Genomic DNA, 18,711 nt, shown 5'->3' with positions numbered 1-18,711 from the left:
CACACACACACACACACACACACACACACACACACACACACACACACTTACACACTTTTCTCTTTCTGTCAGCCTAGAAAACAGGGTCTTTGTACCCATCTCTTTAGACTCTGTTGATTCCAATCACAGACTGGTATCAAAGCTGTATGCAGATATGTGAGCGCAGTTATTTGCACCCTCTGCAGGACTGCAATTACGACCTGACCACAGGTCCACCGTTTGAGTTAATTAAATCAGTGAGCCGTTATTGTTTGTGTGAGTGAGCTGCTATCAACTCCATGCAGCTACAATGAGCCAAGGTCGGAGGGGCGGCCGTCTATTGCTGTTCAAAACATAAACTGGGGAGATAATCAATCAACACTCTGCACCAAATTATGTGTGGTTTCTCCAGCGCCCCATGGTTTCCTGCCCTGCTGCAGCATCACACCGACAGATATTTTCTAATGAACGCTGAGCTGTGGATCAAATCAAATCTTGTGTCTCTTGCTCATTAATGCCTCCCACCACACTAGCACTTAGTGGGTATATTCCAAGTGGTGTCAAAACATGGGATCTGTACTGAACAGTGATGTCCATGTGTCTGCATACTGATTTGCTCCCTGAGTCCACCTGGTGACTTCATTGTTTGAGGGACTTTATAGATGATCATGAACTTTGTGTTTTGTGTTCTTAAAGACGTCCTTTAGTTTTTTACCATAGACCTGCAGGGAGTTTAACATTCAGCACTGAGTGGCTGCTGTGTCAAAAGGGCATGACTTTTGTCTATTTGAAAAATGAAAGAGGAGGATATCTGAACATGTCGAACACTACGTCAATGTAAGATAACACAAAGCAATGTACATGCATGATAGAGCTTTCTGACTCCCAGCACAGGAGCGGGAGGTTCACCCTACTAAGCAAGCAGATGATGATATAATACAGAACGGGTGTAAATCATGAATTAACATCTTTCTACCTAACAACTCCTGCCAGACTCACAACCAAGGCCACAGTCTGGCTGTGGCAGTGAGGTGTTTAAACGGCGCTGCAGGAGCAAAAGGGGGAGAGCTCATCTGTCCTGTTAGCGCAACAGCAAAACTCCTCAAAAAGAAGGAGATTTTCTTTGCCAAGGCAGGGAAGTAAAACGTTAATCATTGATAGAGACAGCTGGGATGAGGGCGGCAAGCTGGAATTGAGTTCTCCAGGGCTGTAGGCAGGGAGATGTGTGAGGAAAGGGTGAGAGAGAGAGTTTGTTTCCTCTTCTTTCACTCGGGCATGATTGACTGTCGTCTTCTGTTAAGCAAGGAGAAGAAAGGTCTCTCTCCAAAAGGCAATGTGAAAACTCACAGAATCCCTCAGAGGGCTTTTTAGCCAAGCCCAGACCAATCTGTTCCTCAGAGCTGGGAGGACGGAGAGCTGTGTGCTGCAAAGCCACGCTGATGGAAAAGACCATTTTTCAGGCTTACAAATTAAGCTGACAAACTCAGGTAGAGAGGGGGACACGGCGGAATAAAAGTGAAGACAGGACAGCTCAGCTTCCTCTGATGTTGTCCTAATGCAACCCAGGAGTAGCAAAACAAAAATGCTTACCTAATCACCCATCTTTAACAACACACAGCTCTAGTCACAAACTGTGCCAGGACATTTAGTAGGTGTCATCCCATTATGATCCGCATTCTAATGTGATCAAACAACCGTACTTGCGTCAAAACAAGAACGGACACGCAGACTTGCACACCTCAAGTCACTGTCAGTGTCTGTGAGTTCACGCTGCCTAACCCACCTGCAAATTTGACGTGGAACTTGTTCTCCGGCTTGAGAATCTGGACGTACAGGGGGCAATTTGGAGCAAAGTCTTTCACTGCCCAGGCTCGGAGGATGGTCTGATGATCCTGAGAAAATTGGAGATGGAGGGGATTGAGATGGATGGAGTGAAAAGAAGGGCAGGAGAGAGAGAGAGAGAGAGAGAGAGAGAGAGAGAGAGAGCGGTAGAAACCCACCTTCAGAGGCATCAGATTGTAGCTCCTCACTTAATAATCCCCTTTAAACCACTGACGGCTCAGTGCAATCAAATGGCCCTTGCAACATTTCAGAGTAATGCAATTCTGACATCTTTCTACACAGAAGTATTTAACGCTGCACAGAACATGTGGCGAAGCCATGAACAGTGAACTGCGTAAAACTGGCCATGAGACAGTTGCTGAAAATTCAGCCAAATGAAAAAGCCCGACTAAGTGTTTACAGCCATGCTGGCACTATCACGGCAATGCAGTGCTGTGTAACACTGCACCTGGAGAGAACATTGCTTTCTTTTGTTTTGCACATATATATTTTTCAGTCTGTGTTTATTCTCAGCTTCAGGTGTTCGTACAGTGTGATTAGTGTTTTGGTGAAAAAAAACATAAAACAAGCACAAAACTTCAGCCAATGAGCTGAATCTGTTTGTTTCCAAAGCTGCTTTGAGGATTTCTTAATGAAGAACTTCACCCCAGAAAACTAAAAGCAGACAGACTACAGTTTAAGGCTTATTATCATCATCATCATCATCATCATCATCATCAGGCAAGCAGTCTTAATGTAGATATTTTGCAGTGCGAGGAGTCACGGCGACACAGGGAAGCAGTGAGGAACGTACAGCAGCAATGCGGTCCACTTCAAACCGGTTGCTGAGGATAAAGCAGGCCTCAGCATCGTCCATCCTGCAGGCAGTTAGTAGAGCATGTGGCCACGGGAGCGAGAGAGATAGAGAAACAGAGAGAGGGAGAGAGAGAGACAGAGAATCGGGGAAGCAATGAGGAGAGAAGACATGGGAAGGAGGGTGTTGTCATGTTATTGAGGGAGAGGACAAAGGAGAAAGAAGCAGGACAATAGAACAAAAAACAAACCAATATGTCTTTCAAGCCCACGCTATTCAGGGTTGAGATAGGAGAAGGCGAGGAGAGGAGGAGATTTTTTAAAAACTGTTTTTTTTTCTCCTTTTCTTTCACTGTGACAAAGCTTAAGTTTAAGGTGCTGTGGCTGTATTATCAAAAGCCAGGGAGTACACAAAAAGCATTGTGACTCAAACTGCAATTACAGCCATTACTTCAAGGCTGCAGGTGCTTTGTGTATTAATTATGAGCTCAAGCTTCTGCATGTGGGGACTTTCATTTCACGGCTCTCGGGTCTGTTCTGGCCTTTTTCAAGGGCCCGATTGTTGCAGAATTACTGTGTGATAATAATGCTTCTACAGATCGATATCTCTCGATAGATATGAAAATCAATACGTCTATAAAATCAGACTGTGGAGTGTTGTTTTTGGTCACAGTAACTCACTTGGCCCTCATCAGGTCCTGGTCTTTGAGGGCAGAACCCTGCAGGTAGATGACTCTCTGGGCCCAAAGAGGGACGTGGAGGACCCTCCTCACCTGGACATCCATCTCTGCTGGGCAAAGGATCACCACATAGTAATCCTACACACAAACACACACACACAATTTGTACTGTGGCTGATGATTGCTTCACAACAAGCAAGACATGGTCACAGGTTATCATTTGTTCTTGCGTTGTTGCCATGTTCAAGTGAAAGGATGTTGAGTAATATGAGCCTGCCAGAGGGAAGATGCTTGAGAGCGTACTGCAGAGGACAGCAAAGAGACATGAGAGAAGCCCACCCTCAGTGTATGTGCACTTTTAACGTCACTAGCTGCTTCAATTACCACACCTTAAACTAATACTTCCCCCCCTCAACAGATCAATTCTGGTGTCACTGTGCAAGTTCATCATTGTGCACAGTGAAGGTTAAACATCCAAGTGTAGGGACTATATGCAAAAACCTTTATTTGAGTGGAGGACTTAAACTTTAACTACTACCTGAACCTGATTCTCCTTATAACCCCAGCCCTTTGATGTGCTGATGACAAATCAAATCAGACACACCATTATTGAACAAAGAGATGTGCACACAAGGATGCACCCTCAGGAAAACACACACACACACACACATCTGCTCCGACATGAATAAGACAGCAGTTTGATCCTTGCTATTGCTGAATTAATCCTCTGCTTTAACCTCAGCTGTTCGGGCTCCTGAAGAGGATTACAGACAACAAACACAGGACCCCCGAACACTTTCTTGTCCTGCTTAACATCAGTTTGGCAGACCTGCAGTCGGGGGTGAGCAAAGAACTCATTGAGGAAGTCCATGAGGAGGTCGATTTTGAGACAGCTGACACACAACACCACGTGTTTCTCCGTCTGCGCCCTGTAGCGGCTGTAGTTCCCCCCGGACTTCTGCCGCTCCATCCACAGAAAGGCCAGCTGCTCGAACTGCATTCAGGACGACATCCATCACATTCAACGGATGGAAATTGGATTAAGTTAGATGAAAATACAGGGAGGAACCAGGTGGCTTAAGAAAAAAAAAAAACAATGCCTAATATGGAGTAGTGTTTCTGTTTGATTAGGGAGAGTGTTTGGGGTAATAAAGAAAAGTGGACATTGGGTTCAGGACGGTGGCTGAATGGAACATGATAGCCGACATTAACAGGAAGGTAGGTAGGTTAAGGAAACATCAATAAGCCTGAGCAGAATTCTGGAGGGCTGAGTGTGTAGATGGATGGTGGGATTTAACAGATGAAGAGATGCAAGAAAGAGCCAAGGGATGTTTTGTTTTTTAGACATTCCACTGAAAATAGCCGGATATTTTACAGTGAAAAGGCATTTGTTAAATTTGCAAAAAAAAAAAAAAACACAACTAAGCTTCTGATTGAGCAATAGAATAAGACTGATGCCATTCTCATGTCTGTAAAGTAATCATGAAGTCACGCCCAGCAACCGGTTACTTTAGCTTAGCACAAGACAAACAAACAGCTAGCCTGGCTCTGTCCAAATGTTTGTTATTTTGAACTACATAAGGTGTTTTTCTTGCAATGGCTATTTTTGAAATCAGATATTAAACCAGATATCTGTGTCATTGTTTTTTTTCTGGATTAAAGATAAAATACCAATAAAAATTTAAAAACAGTTAGTGGCAGAGACTGCTCATCCTTCCCTCTCAAGGCCCTTAGTGTCAAGACTCTTCTTAATTCAAGTGACATGAAGTCGATACTAAACAGGTGACGAGCTGATTTATTGAACCCTCTGCCAGCTGTAATGGAGGATGTCGGCTCTTGAGCAGCAACAGTATAGCAATGAACGGCTGCTAATGTTTCTAAATATACACCTCAGACACGTCCACAGAATTCAATAGACTGAGTTCATTTGTGCGCATTTTAGTCAGATCGCTTTTTGAGCTGAGATCACGTCAGCTATAGTGTTGGAAAACACCGTCAGGCACACATAATCATATTACAATAGCGTTTTTTCAGCCATCATTTGTGTGCAGCCAGTTCTCGATGGCACCAACTGTGGCAGATTTGTGAGATCTGTTTTAGAGTGCCGTGATTTATTTCAAGGAAAGTCTCCAAATGCAGCCACCAAAATGGTTGGCTTTTTAATTATTTTTTTCTATTTTCAAATCAATACACTTTTCATTTGTTCTCAATATTACACAAAATGACTCGTCAAGAGGTACATGTCCTGTGGTGTGTCGAGGACAAGTACAGGAAAACCAATAGAGACAGCAATAAGAAAAGGACAGGAGCTGAATCCTGATGTGCTCTGTGGCTTCCCTGTGCAGCCTGGAGACCGGTCATGGCGGACACACACACACACACACACACACACACACACACACACACACACACAAACGCACACACACACGCCCCCGCACAGGGTGGGGGTTGGAGCTCAGGGGGGCCAGTTTCTAAATGTCAAAGGGTATTTATGGATGAAAGATGGGGAGAGGAAGTGGGGAGGATGACATGGCATCCATGTTGGTGATGCACATATCGCCATTCCTATATGAGTCGGTTAGTGCAAGTTAAGCGAGTTCCTTCGCTTAACTTGTTTCTTCGTGCTTGTGTCATTTGTTGTTGTGAAGATATTTGCTGCCACCAGGTCACAGCTGATGGGAAAAACAAAACAGAGAGTGTGTGTCCGACAGCCATAATGCTGCGTGGGATGCGAGCCCTACACCTACGCATGTGACACGATTAAAAAGAGAAAAGCTATCAAAGACGTGTAGCGTCATCACAAAATCCAATTTGCAAAAAAACAAGAATGCCAGCAAACCAACTACTGTTTATCAGTAGTGTGATTTCCTGACCAGAGAGGCACACACACACTGGAAATGCATCCCATTAGCACTTTTGCAACTGTTTGTCAAGGTGTTTTCATCAGTCCCTGCAGAAATACTATAATGTGTGAATGTGTGTGTGTAAACGTCTCGTGTTGTTCTCTAATCTGAAGTTCCTTCGGTGAAGCACCTAAATGACAGGAGAGGGATTTGGGGAATTGAGAGAGTAAGGAAGACACTCTCGCCGTTCTCCGAGTAAAAATAGCTGCTGTAGATCTACGTAGGATGCAATGAGTCATCACATTATTGTGCAAGAGAGGAAATTCAAGAATTATGAACAAAGATAACTTTACTGTACTTGAGCTATCCCATCTGTCAATTTGAGGAATGATTTTAAGATTTTTTTCTGATCATTTTAAAGGCCTGACAGCCTGACAGAGCTCCTGTTGGCTGCTCCAAAAGTTAAATTGGAAATAAAATATGAGACGACGGGATCACAAAAGCAGTGATGCCAAATTTGGGCCAGTGCAGTAAAGTGGGAAGACCAATGGACCCTTCCCTAGTTCCTGCCCTCCTTCCTCTGGCACCCTTGCTCTGACAACACCTCGCTTCGAACTCAAACCTTCCTTTCGATGTCAACTACATGCAAATTTTCACGACTGCATCCTTTAAGATTGTGGTACCGATACCACGGTGGCAAAAATCTATCCACAGACACGTTTGTTAAAATTCCTCTTTTAAACTTTGTGTTTTATAGCCATATCTTTGTTTGTTGTATTACTTTCAAACTTTCCTACTAATTTTTTATCTCCTGCCTGTGATTGCGTTTGAGCTTACCGCCATCGTTTCTCACCTGGATGGGAAGCACGATGAGCGCCACAAAGATCATGATGACTACCAGGAGTTGTGAGGGCCAAATCTGGGGGGTGACATCTCCAAAGCCCACCGTGGAGAAAGTGACCACACAGAAGTAGAGCGAGTCGAACAGGGTCAGGTTGTTGCCCGCTCGTTCGAGGTGTTGGATACCGCAGATGCTGATGGAGGTCGACGGGGTGGGAAAGATGAAGAAAGTAAGAAGAAGAAGTGAGCATCGGGTCAGACTTCACATGCTGGGTGAAGTATTGTGTTCTTTAAAGGATAGACGAGTAAACAGGTTAATGTCAAATGGTCAGAGAGCTTAAATCATGCTGTGTAGGATCTTCTGGATTAGCTCACACCATATATATATATATATATACAGCAAGCTGACACATCCTCCGCTGCACTGAAGCAATCGCCAGCTGTCATTTCATAGTTACCTCTCTGCTTTCTGTCTTTTCGCTCAATGAGCTGCAATTTCATTTTTTTCTCTACATGTGTCGTACTATTGATTTGCTTCCGTTGTCCACCTCACCCTCTTTCTGCTCTTTTCCTCACCCTGTCCACAGCTGTGACACCTTTCACTTCCTGTCCAACCTCCATTTCATGTCTATCTTTTTCTTTCCTGGTTGCCACTCTTTCAGTTCAGTGTCAGCAGCGAGGGTACCCACCACGTAAACATGAGGCAGACCAGCGTGCTGATGAGTATCACCACCTGGTTAAACATGGCCGAGTGGGTCCGCTGAATCGCCCTGTGGAGATCATTCTGCAGAGAGACGCACACAGATGTGAGGCAGCGCATGGAAACCACAGCAGCCCAAATGCTGCATTGTTAAAGTGTAAAATGAGGATAAAACACAGTAGATAGTAGGAAATATGGCAGAGTATTGGAATATATAGAGCAGAGACGGAGACAGCTTATTAAAAAGTGTGAAGCTTGGATGTCATCGCACAGATGGAGACACAGATGGAGTGAAAAACATAAATACCAAGCCCAAGGTGCAACTAAATGTTTTGTGAGTGTTTTACCTTCATGGCAGAAAGAGCTGGTGAGCTGAAATGGCACAGACAAAGAGGAGCAATCGCATGCCAACAGAATAACATAACAGCAACGTCAAGATGAAAGTAATGAAAAAATTGGATAGGGAGATAGTGCTTCACTCACTATCATGTTCTCCAAAGCGTGTTTGGCCAGCCAGCAATTGAGAAATACGGGGATGAAGAGATTTCTGAAGGACGGCAAAATTACCTGAAGAGAGGAGAAAGCGTCGTGGCTGTCTCATCACATTTTTCTCACATGTTGGTACACAATCACAGAATCTCTCTCAAGGAAAAGGGCCGTGTGAGAATGCTGCCTGTCGTGATTTCCTTTCTGTGTTACAGCGGCGGGTGTTAAAACGTGTGGCGCGCGTGCTCTGCGACGCTCGAGTGCTGTCGGTGCTTCCACTCACGGTGATCATGAAGGGAATGGCGCTGATCATCTCCAGAATGAAGGGGACACGTAACACTTGCTCCCAAACGTTGCCCTGGAAACGCAAAGCACACACAGGGGGTCAGGCAACTCCATTGTCATGGCGACCTTCGGGAATTACCACATAGCAGGCCTGATTGCGTGGAAGGGGAACAAATTGACCGACTGTATCGCCATAGAAGTGGTCGTGATGCATAAAGGGTTATACAACTCCCTTGTGCCGCTTGAGAGAAACAGCAGCATTACTCAGTTTCCTGTGAGCTTTGCCGTTCAATTAAGATGTCAGCCATGGATTTGTTATGTGTCTGCCACGTGCATATGGCTGATGTGAATCTGACTAGTGTAGGTGGACAGGCACAGGGTATGTCCGCAGGAATCCGTCACCTCTAAATGCTAAGGCCTCTATAACCCCCAGAGTAATCTGCAGAGTGAGCCCTTTATAGGCTTATAGTGTCAGGTACATCAAAAGCAGGGCAACCCGTTGATGGATCGGCCCCCCCGGTACAGCAACACAGGGGCCTCCCCCTAAAGTCTCTCTGATGTGTCAATAACAGGATAATCATAAGGAAGCCTCAAGGCCCGCTGAGGGACTTTCCAAATGCAGGAGCAAAGGAGGAGCCTCAGGGGAGAAAGGAAAACTTCTGTTTAGCAGAGTGAACACAGAAAGGAGCGCAAAGTGGACAAACACTAACCTTCAAGCATATTGCATGCATGGACGCCCACGCACGCCCCACATGTAGACATCAGAGATGCAGACATCACAAAAGGTTGTTGGGGGTCATGAGTTACTCACCTTGTAGCTGAGATACACGAGCAACATAGTTTCTGAAAAGCTGATGAAAGCAACAAGCACCTGCAAAAAAAAAAAAAAGAGAGCGAGAGAGTTACGGAGGAATTGAGAGACGCAGACGCAGAGAGGAGTCGGAGAGAGACCGGAGCAGAGAGAAATTAGGAGTCGCAGAGGAGAGTGTGGGCGGAATCAGTAGGCGTGCTGATGATTGAGCTTCACAGGGAACAGATTTAAGAGAAGCAAGAGACAGCCTGGTGTCTGGTTGTGTACATATATGTGTGTAATCACGCCGCACGTGTGAATACGTGTCGGGTAAGGTGATCTGATGTTATGTGTTTCAGTACGTAATTAAATCAACCAATAAATGCAGAAATGAAGACATGCACCACTGTGTGAGTGTGTGTTGTGCATGCAGATATGTGTGTTAAAAGACTGAGGTTGATCTGTTGATCTATCTAGTGATCTATCTGACCTGCAGTGCCCACAGCGGTAGAGGTCTATCCACCCAGATGATCAGTTTCCTGCAGAGCAAAAGAAAAGGAAAGAAAAGATAGTGGGAGACGAGGCAAAAATTAGACCACCAAAATAGACAAAATAAATGTAATTAGGCTGGTCACAACTGAACAGCAGTGCAGTGCCCAGCTGCCAATGTGCGCATGTTGTCGGAGGAAAGTAATATTCACACAGTCAAATGGATATTTACAGCCTGTGAGAGAAAGGCCCTTTTTCCCCCCAAAGACACCCTGGGGCTTATCGTGGTTGTTTGCCTGGTCTGATTTGCTCCTATGAGTCTGCTGCCTGGAGCAGGAGGCGGCCCATCCCTTTCCTGAGCTCACCCTGTCAGGCTCCTTATTCATTTGGAGCCAGAGCTTAGCCAGTGTCACCAGCCACCAATTAGATCAATAGGTCCCTGAGCAGGAGACATGGCAGAGCCTCAGGTCCATGCGCACTTCCTGCTTTCTCTCCCTCTCTCTTCTGCTGCATATTACCTGCTTCATCTCCACTAGATCACTCGTTGATTAGGCTGCGCAGGCACTACATACATATTATGTTGACAGGTAATCCATACAGTTGGAGTGTGACGAATGAATGTGGATGTGTAATGCTCAATATCAGCATTGTGAGTTGCATTAGTGAAGCGTAGTTGCATTGATTGCATTAAACAACGTTTCCGACCATGCGGCCGGTGTTGCCAGTCCTCCAGGGTGTGCGCTTTCATGGTCATTGTCTTCAGGTTGAAGCCATCACTTCTAATTAGAGGCTTGCATGCTTACCAGTCAAACGCACTCCAAGGACGGGATGACGTGTTCTGTTTGGTGCAGTTTACTCCGCTCCCGCTGCAGGAAAGAAAGGTATATTACTGACCAGCGTCTCTCACCAAAACTGGACCCTCGGCTCAGTCCAAATATCGGTTTTCTCCCCTGATTGCATCTCCACCCCCTCTCGTCTCCCATCCACTCCTTTTGAAGGATACTCTATATACACTGTTATCGCATCTGTTGTTGACCCGGTGCACTTGTTCCTGCTATCAGGCCTCCACACTCGCAAAGACACTGTTTCACCTCATTAAGCCGGTCTGTTATCACCAGTTCTCTCACCAGTCCTGTCTTCCGTCTTGCGGGTTGTCCAACAGGACTCTGACAATGTAGAGGAGGCAGCTCAGCACTTTCAGAGAAAAGTTAAACATTCGCACTCGTAGACCTGAAATGGAAGAAAAGAAGACAATCAGTTGTTGTGAATAAGTATCAGCTGCTGAATTTGTAAAGACACATGTTATTAGTCTTTTAATACGAAAATTAAGCTCTGTACAATTATTTGCTGCATACACCCAATACAAATAATTGGAGGACAACACAAATAAAACAAACAAGAACAGAAGCGATCGGGGGAACCGACAGCAGCTCAGAAGCCATTTATCATCACCACCAGTGCCTCAGACTGTTCATCAATATATAATTCATCACATATTTTCAATAAAGCATTTGCAGCCATGCTTGAAAAAGGTTGCCTTAATGCAGCAGAAAATGTATATATTATTTTATCTTGTCTGCTGAAAGTTAATATTGTATCTCTTTCACCTCAGTTTATGTCACTAATATTGAAGCAGTGATTCAACCCCTTAATAAAAACAGACCAAAGCTACAATTATTTATTACTGTTTAATGCCTGTATGCACACAAGAGAAAATAAACATAAAAGGAATGACATGTCTATAAATGAGGACACAGAGAATCTAAATCACCACACAGACGTATACAACAGTCACAAAGAGCGGACAACTGGTGATGCACAGCAAGAGCGACAGCACACCACACACTAAAGAGAAAGACATCTCCTCAATGAAAAACAAGAGCAACATCTCCATACTGCATGCAGACAGAGAAAAATGGGATCCAAACAAAATTCAACTCACTGGATCTTTGGTTTTTGATGAAGAACAGCTTGAGGCGCTCCTTGAAAGTGTTCTCATTCACATAGAACTCTACTTGCACCCTTGGAGAGGTGTGCAGAGATGGGCAGAGACAAAGACAGGGGGGGGGGTGAAAGAAGAAAAAATTACTTATTTTATGCAGTCAAGTCAAGGAACAGAGGATGAGAAGAAACAAGTGGAAGGCTGGGAGATAAAAAGAGAATAGAGTAAAGGTTGAAGACGATTGTGTGGTCAGTGGAGCAAATTTGAGACAGAAAAGGTGATAACCATTATTTGAACCCTGAAAAGTAAGGAAATAAGACACAGTGGCTGGCCACATTAAAACTAATGGGTTTTGGAGGAAATGGTGTTTCTGCTTGTCCGCCCATAGCCCCAGACAGCTGCAGTCAGACTCGTTATCTCCACTGATTAAATATAGAGCAACAAATTACTTCCCTCTGATGTTTCTGCTGAACATGGAAGGCCATAATTACTGTTCTTTCTCCCTTTCGATTCTGGCACCCTCCTGTTAGAGGGACACACACACATCTACTGTACAGGCCGAAAATTTAAACCTGCAAAGGGGTCATTAGGATTATTACACCATTCACTTGGCCATCTGACATGGACGCGCATGGAGAGACATGATTCAAATGACAAAGAGCCACTGTTACATGTCTACAGGCACATAACCAGACAGACTGTCGGTGACTGTGCTTCCTGTCTGACCACCTCTGGGGAGAAGTTTCAGTAGCTGTCCTTTCATCCTATGGAGGGAAGAGTGGATGACTCAGGTCGAGGATGAAAAAGGCCCGGCTCACTGGTGGTCTCCTCACAACGCACGAGACAGATGAAAGAGAGGCCGAACAACTGCAATCCATTCAGTCAGCAGGAAGAGGAAGCGATGGGGAGAGGGAGGAGGGGTGTTTTCCCAGAGATCCAGAGTGACGCTACAACCAGCACTCCACATGGTCAGACCCACACAGACCAAGACCAACGCTGCACTTTCCCAGCAACATTTGCTGGTGGAAAGGGGGGGGGGACTTTCCTCTTTGTTTCTATGGCAACGCGGGATTCGTTGTCTTTTCCCCTCCCTCTCACATGAGCAGATGTGAGCAAACACATACTTGTGAAGTGTGTTCAGCCATCTGTGCCGATAGCCCGCCCCAACTTGTTGACGGCTCTCTTCGCTCTGAGCAGCCTGCCGACAATAAGGCTTTTGAACACATGATGGGAAACAGAAGAAGAGCATGCAGATATGCACAGCTCCCCATGGCTCGCAAAAGCTCAGGGGTGTGTGATTGCACCTTTGGATTAGAAAATGACTCGTATGAATTGCTGTAGAGATGGGACACCCTGCAGTTGTGTGTGTGTGTGTGTGTGTGTGTGTGTGTGTGTGTGTGAGGTGGGTCGTACTGAGCTAATTGATCATATGACTGAAGAAGTTCTTCCATGCACAGAGCAATCAAACAGTCAATACCATGGTGGCAATGAGCACACGGACCCATTATCACCAGTTGCTAGATTAAAAAATATTTCTCATCCATATAAAAAAAAAGTGGTGAAGTAACAAAATACATGCAATGGCATTATGTCTTTCTTTTTTTTAATAAGTGTAACTGTACTAATCATAGAGAATTTTTTATAGATCCTAATCATAACTTTAGGGATTCCAATCAGTTGATGTTCAAGACTAAGAAAAGCAAGTAACATGAAATAAAAGGCAGCTAAAACGTAACTTATTGTTTTTTTTCCTCAGATAAGAAAACATGCGGGTGGAAATTCAAGTATGAACCTATTGGTAGAAAAGTCTTTACATTCAATGCAAAGCCAGACTACAACCAGAGAAAATGCTGGACTCGCTTAGCACTTAACTACGACACACACAATCCTGCAAAGGTCACTATCGGTACCCACAGTCAACTTTTGTCTGTTTTCATGGCATATACACTATTTCTTGTGCAGTATTAATTAGAAAATAATCACATAAAACCAGGTTTATTCCAACAATGATGTAATCAAGATGATCAAATTACTATTTATCAAGAACTGAAGGCATCCAGTGTTCTAGCACACATAACAAATGATGGAATTATGATTAGAAATGTGCATTTAGTTACGTTTCCCACAGCAAGATAAAATCATTGCCCACCTCAAGCTAATGTCCTCTTTACAACCAAATCCATCAGGCACTGCACCTCCTGCCTGGCCATGACATATTTTTTCAAATCTCCAGTTTATTATTGCTTTAATACACTTGCGGGGAGATGCATTCCTAAATCCATCCATCTGTGGATTTCTTCATTCATCAAAGTGCTTAAAGCCTCCTCAAACTCTGTGATAATAGCTGTGATAACTTCCCGGGAGAACTGGATGATTTCAAAGGTCATTTTGCCCTTGATGTGTTTCTCTTTCCACTTGAGTGTACAACAGAGGATGAAAAGTAAAGTGGAAATATAGTCCAATAAAGAGTTGAGCGGTGGGATAGATTGAGAGTCGGGAACTTTAATCGAAGGGGAGCATGGGGGAGAAAAACACATTAAACCCTCTGGACAACAGCCACATATCAGCCCCCCAAGGCCCTCAAAAGAGCACAGGAAAAATAAATGATTAGATAATTGTTGAGAAAAACTGCTTTGGGATACTGTTGGGCAGGAAAAAAAAACATATGTTGCTGCATTAAGGAACAAACATTTTGGTGTATCATGAGAGAATAACCCCTAAAGAGGTCCTCCTCTCTTTCTCTTTGCTACTCATTCAAAATATAAGTTTATCAAGCTAATTATTTTTGAGTCAGGCCGCTAAGATCATCTCTTGGGCCTTAATGAAGCAAGAACAGCAGCTTAAACAGCAGGAAAGAAGAGGGCATGACTAAAGGGGCATAACATTTCAAATCTGAGCCGAGGGAGAGAATTTGTATTTCTGAGAGAGTAGAAGAGAGAGAGAGAGAGAGAGAGAAATAGACACAGACAGATGGACAGAGAGACAGAGGGGGACATGCGGAGGAGGATCTTTGAGAGGGAGAGAGCTGAACCTTGTTCTCCTGCTGCTTCCACCCATGCCTATGCTCCATAATGACACAGCACTGGTCGTCTAATGACAGTGAAAGAGACTAAAGAAACCTAAATATGCGTGCACAACAGCAGCATTGGCTCATCACAACCTCCACACACAACTCAGAAATAGAATTCATAGCAGTGAAGTAGAAAAAAATAAAAATAAATAAATAAGGAGCGAAGCCAAGTGAAAAAATATACCCGGTAAATTAATTAATGGAAAGCAAGCAAAAATGGAAAAATCATATTTGGAATAACTCCTCGTAAAAAAAACAGTGTGTGAGGAAAGAGAGAGGATGAATCTGAATGTCCAGTTAAAAGAGAAAAATCAATCCAAATCCAGACCTGTCAGGTGTATCATTGAAGAGAGATGGAAACCAGACATGCACCGATCCGATTTTTTCAGCCCTGATATTGATATCTGGACTTTTGGTATCAGCCGATACCGAGTACTGATCTGATACCAGTGTTTAATTAATAAGCTGTAAGCCTCGCTGTGTGGAAGCGACTGGTAATATTCCTTCATGTGTAAGGCAACATCAGGCCTGACTTAAACATCACCTTTTTTTTTTTTTACAAAATGTAACAAATAAATACATAGATACAAATTATTATATGTATTAAAACAATGGTATCCAATACCAGATCAGCCTATTGTCTCCGATATCCAATCCAGCTAATTAAGTCAGTATCAGACTGATATCCGATATCATTATCAGTGCATCACAAACATTCATAAGATGTACAAAACAGAAAAGGGCTGAGATGAATACAAATATTTTTAACCTATAAATGGTTATAAATGCTATTTTGAAAGAAGTTGTCCCGTTGATTGGAAGCTTCTAGAGCACTATTCTATAGAGAGATGCTGATGGCCATAACCCAGATTCTAGTTTGTTTTTTTTACTCAGCATCTGTATTGCTGCTAAAAGGGCCTTTATTCAACATTAAGAGCATTGATATAGCAGCAAACAACTATTCGCTATGTAAAGATATAGTGGAGTAACGTCTGCCTGAGCAGAGAATGAAGTCTCTCTCCCTTTGAGTGTGTCGCTATCCGAGCCTCTCTGTGCTTCGTTTTCAAAGCCGCGCTGGCTGCTCATGCCTTTTAGTGCACACTAGTGCACGTGAGCGTGCCCCACTGGCTGGCTCACAGCCACCACTGTCCACCGCACTCATACGGCTGTTACAGCTCATGATGACGTAATCGTAATCGAAGGGTGGCGTCCCCTCAGAGTAACACTGTCTGTCTGCACTGTTGCTGTTGATTGCACCGTTAAGGCTTTTAGCACCGTTAGCTGGGAGCTGTTGGCTCAGCTGTCACCATGTTGAGTGTCATGTGGAGACAAAAAATATACGCTCCAACTTTTGCTTAAGATAGATGGGTTGATAAGGGATCGATTTGAGAAAAGAGGGCACAGCTAAAAGAGCAAAGGGTGGAAAAAGGAGACAAAGACACAACTTAATAAACACAAGAATATGCACAGACTCCAAATGAGGTCAGGAGAAATGCAATGGGATGACAAGAGTCAAATCAGTTGCGCATCGCCGCAATGCGACTGCTCTAACAGCTGGAGAGAGGCGAGGTGTACTCTTCATCCAACCAGTGGTTGACAGGACAGCTTGTCCCTGACCCATTTACACAACCAGCACACACAGTGCACTGTCCTGATGCCAGGTGGAGAAGAATAAAGGAGGAAAAGAAATGAAAAACAAGACTATGTGTTCACATCCCCCGCATAAAAAAAAAGGATCCTTTTATTCTGGCAAAAGGCACATTTTTAACACCGACAACTCAAAAGTTAATGCCGACTGAACTGATTTCTTTAATAGCACTCATTGCTGCCAGATAATTGATTTGAACACTCCAATGAAACAAGTAGGAACGTAATGATGACAGGCCTTTAAAGAGTCTCTTTCTCTCCTTGTCTTTTTATATAACTAAGGGAGCAAATCAACCAGTCTATGTTGTGACTGATTTATCTATTAATAGTCGACTACGTACATATGTCTATAGACTCCAACAATCACTCCCTCTGACCCACTAGCCAGGGCAAAATAAACAACAGCCATCATGTATCGCACAGTGTATTGACAGTAAGTAACGTGCACTGTAGCCTTTACTCAGAGCCCATTTAAACTCTCCATATTTCATCAGTGGAAGCGCTCCAGCCATTCCTCCCCCCCGCTCCCTGACGTAAACCTGCCTTGCCTCATCCTTTCCTGATATGATCATACACTATACATTAGTTATGTATTCCTTTGTTGACCTGAAGGATGAACAGAACACAACAGATGCTTCAGCGATATAGACTCGGGTCCGTGATTTGCTCACTGAAAAAAAAAAAAAGCAGCAATCATCCCTCTTTCATGAAACAGAATATGGCCTTAAAGTGACGCACAACTCACATTATAAGCCATCCAATGACATTCTATCTCTTCAGATTACATTAGCCTCGGATGTGCTCGAACGTTTAACATTTGATCGAATCACTGTGAGATATCAATCTGTTTCAAAGTCGTCTTCAAACCAACGCTTTGACGATGACATGTGCGAGAAGCGTAAGAGGAATCATCTCCATTGCCCGTCTCTGGTGTCTCTGGGGCTGCTTGGATTTGAAAAGTCCTGTGGTGTATTAAGCTAACACAGTTTGGGAATAGGGGAGCTGTGATCAGTGGACAACCGTGTTTGTGATACACCACAGCAGCTCCCTGCCCCCACCCTGATGCCACACGAGGCCTTCCAGCAACATTGAACGCCAATAGAGCCCAGAAGTGCTCGGACTCATGCTACTCAGCCCCATGGCTCTGTTAGTATCCACAGCAGGAAGGCTCTTAAGTGTCGACAGTGCTCGTCTAACCGAAAGGCTAGTTATGGAAGTCAATATCTAGCTTATTAAAGCCCAGTGGAGGCAGAAGAATCTCTAAAAATAAAAGAACTATAGATGAACACCAGGCACACGCCCTGCTTTCTACATCCTCGGGCTACTGCTAATCAGTGATAACAATGAAAACAAATAAAGCTAAACATATATACAATACGTGTCCACATCTTTTACTGCATATATATATTTTAAAATATCTATAGCCACAGAATGCAGAGGCTGCTGGAGTACAAAGAATAAAACGGCAAATGGACTGTCATTCTGTCATTCTGCCTTCAGGTAATGTCTTATCTTTACTCAACTGTACACATCTTTCTCTCTCAGAGAGCGGCGGCTCATGTTCATCAGGTATCATGTGCACAATGTTCTTTGCAGACAGGTCACGCTCAGACTGTATATGAGCTCTCCATCCTCCCACCGTGCCCTCTCATTTGCTCTCAAGACGGACCCATCTTTAATGATCAGGCCTACTGGCAACCTTTCAACTTCTCGCCAGCATTAATTAGGATGTTGTTTTCAGACTTTAGTTTCTATTAGCCATCCTCACTCTAGGTCCCCAGCTTCCAATCGACTATTCAGAGAACCCCAAATTGATTTTCCATTAGCAACTGGGTGTTTTTACATTAACTTCGCTTTAGACTTTGACCGGAAGAATCATGCGCACAGCGGTTATGAGGTCTGCATGCCCCAACATCACCCCTTCTCAAATCTGATAAAAGTCACCTTTTTGTCAGAGTAACTCTTTTCATCATACATGCCATCATTAGCATTGTTAATACCCTCCCTTTATGCCAGCCCTGCAAACACGATGCATAATACATCCATGATTCCAAAACCCTTGACGGAGTTGACTATCAGATTTCTAAGCTGCCTTTTAAATGATGTGACTGAATCTTATATGAGCTCTGAAAAGCTCAATAAAGGACAACAGCGTCCAACGCATACTCAAAGCATAGTAATACAGGTAATGGGTATTGACAGTTTTGATGGATCGTGCTTTACATTGGCCTTAGTTCATTAAGGCTTGCCTGGAAAAATGAATGAGGAGGCAAAGGGAGTAGCTTGGGGATTAAGGATGGCGGAGAGACAGAGACAGAGACTGAGC

The 18,711-nt window shown here is 43.9% G+C and overlaps 1 protein-coding gene across 1 annotated transcript in view; it reads right to left on the bottom strand.

The window, feature by feature from the left end:
• The window catches only part of kcnt2b (potassium sodium-activated channel subfamily T member 2b), a 23,736-nt gene extending 11,987 nt beyond the window's left edge, over positions 1-11,749 (bottom strand). Inside the window, exons 1-13 of the mRNA XM_031867824.1 lie at positions 11,669-11,749; positions 10,854-10,956; positions 10,530-10,592; positions 9,728-9,776; positions 9,259-9,318; positions 8,446-8,520; positions 8,160-8,243; positions 7,666-7,760; positions 6,990-7,170; positions 4,123-4,287; positions 3,295-3,431; positions 2,615-2,678; positions 1,763-1,871 (exon numbers count right to left, since the gene is read on the bottom strand). Of these exons, the coding sequence (XP_031723684.1) occupies positions 1,763-1,871; positions 2,615-2,678; positions 3,295-3,431; positions 4,123-4,287; positions 6,990-7,170; positions 7,666-7,760; positions 8,160-8,243; positions 8,446-8,520; positions 9,259-9,318; positions 9,728-9,776; positions 10,530-10,592; positions 10,854-10,942 (1,171 nt within the window). The 5' untranslated portion in view covers positions 10,943-10,956; positions 11,669-11,749. The remainder of the gene's footprint in view (positions 1-1,762; positions 1,872-2,614; positions 2,679-3,294; positions 3,432-4,122; positions 4,288-6,989; positions 7,171-7,665; positions 7,761-8,159; positions 8,244-8,445; positions 8,521-9,258; positions 9,319-9,727; positions 9,777-10,529; positions 10,593-10,853; positions 10,957-11,668) is intronic.
• Positions 11,750-18,711: the final 6,962 nt, after the last annotated feature.

This window comes from Anarrhichthys ocellatus, unplaced genomic scaffold (assembly GCF_004355925.1).
Source record: "Anarrhichthys ocellatus isolate YVR2014 unplaced genomic scaffold, GSC_Weel_1.0 scaffold40, whole genome shotgun sequence".
In the NCBI taxonomy this organism is placed as follows: Eukaryota; Metazoa; Chordata; class Actinopteri; order Perciformes; family Anarhichadidae; genus Anarrhichthys; species Anarrhichthys ocellatus.
Note: the sequence above shows the minus strand (reverse complement) of the source record. Positions and strands in the feature narration are given on the sequence as shown.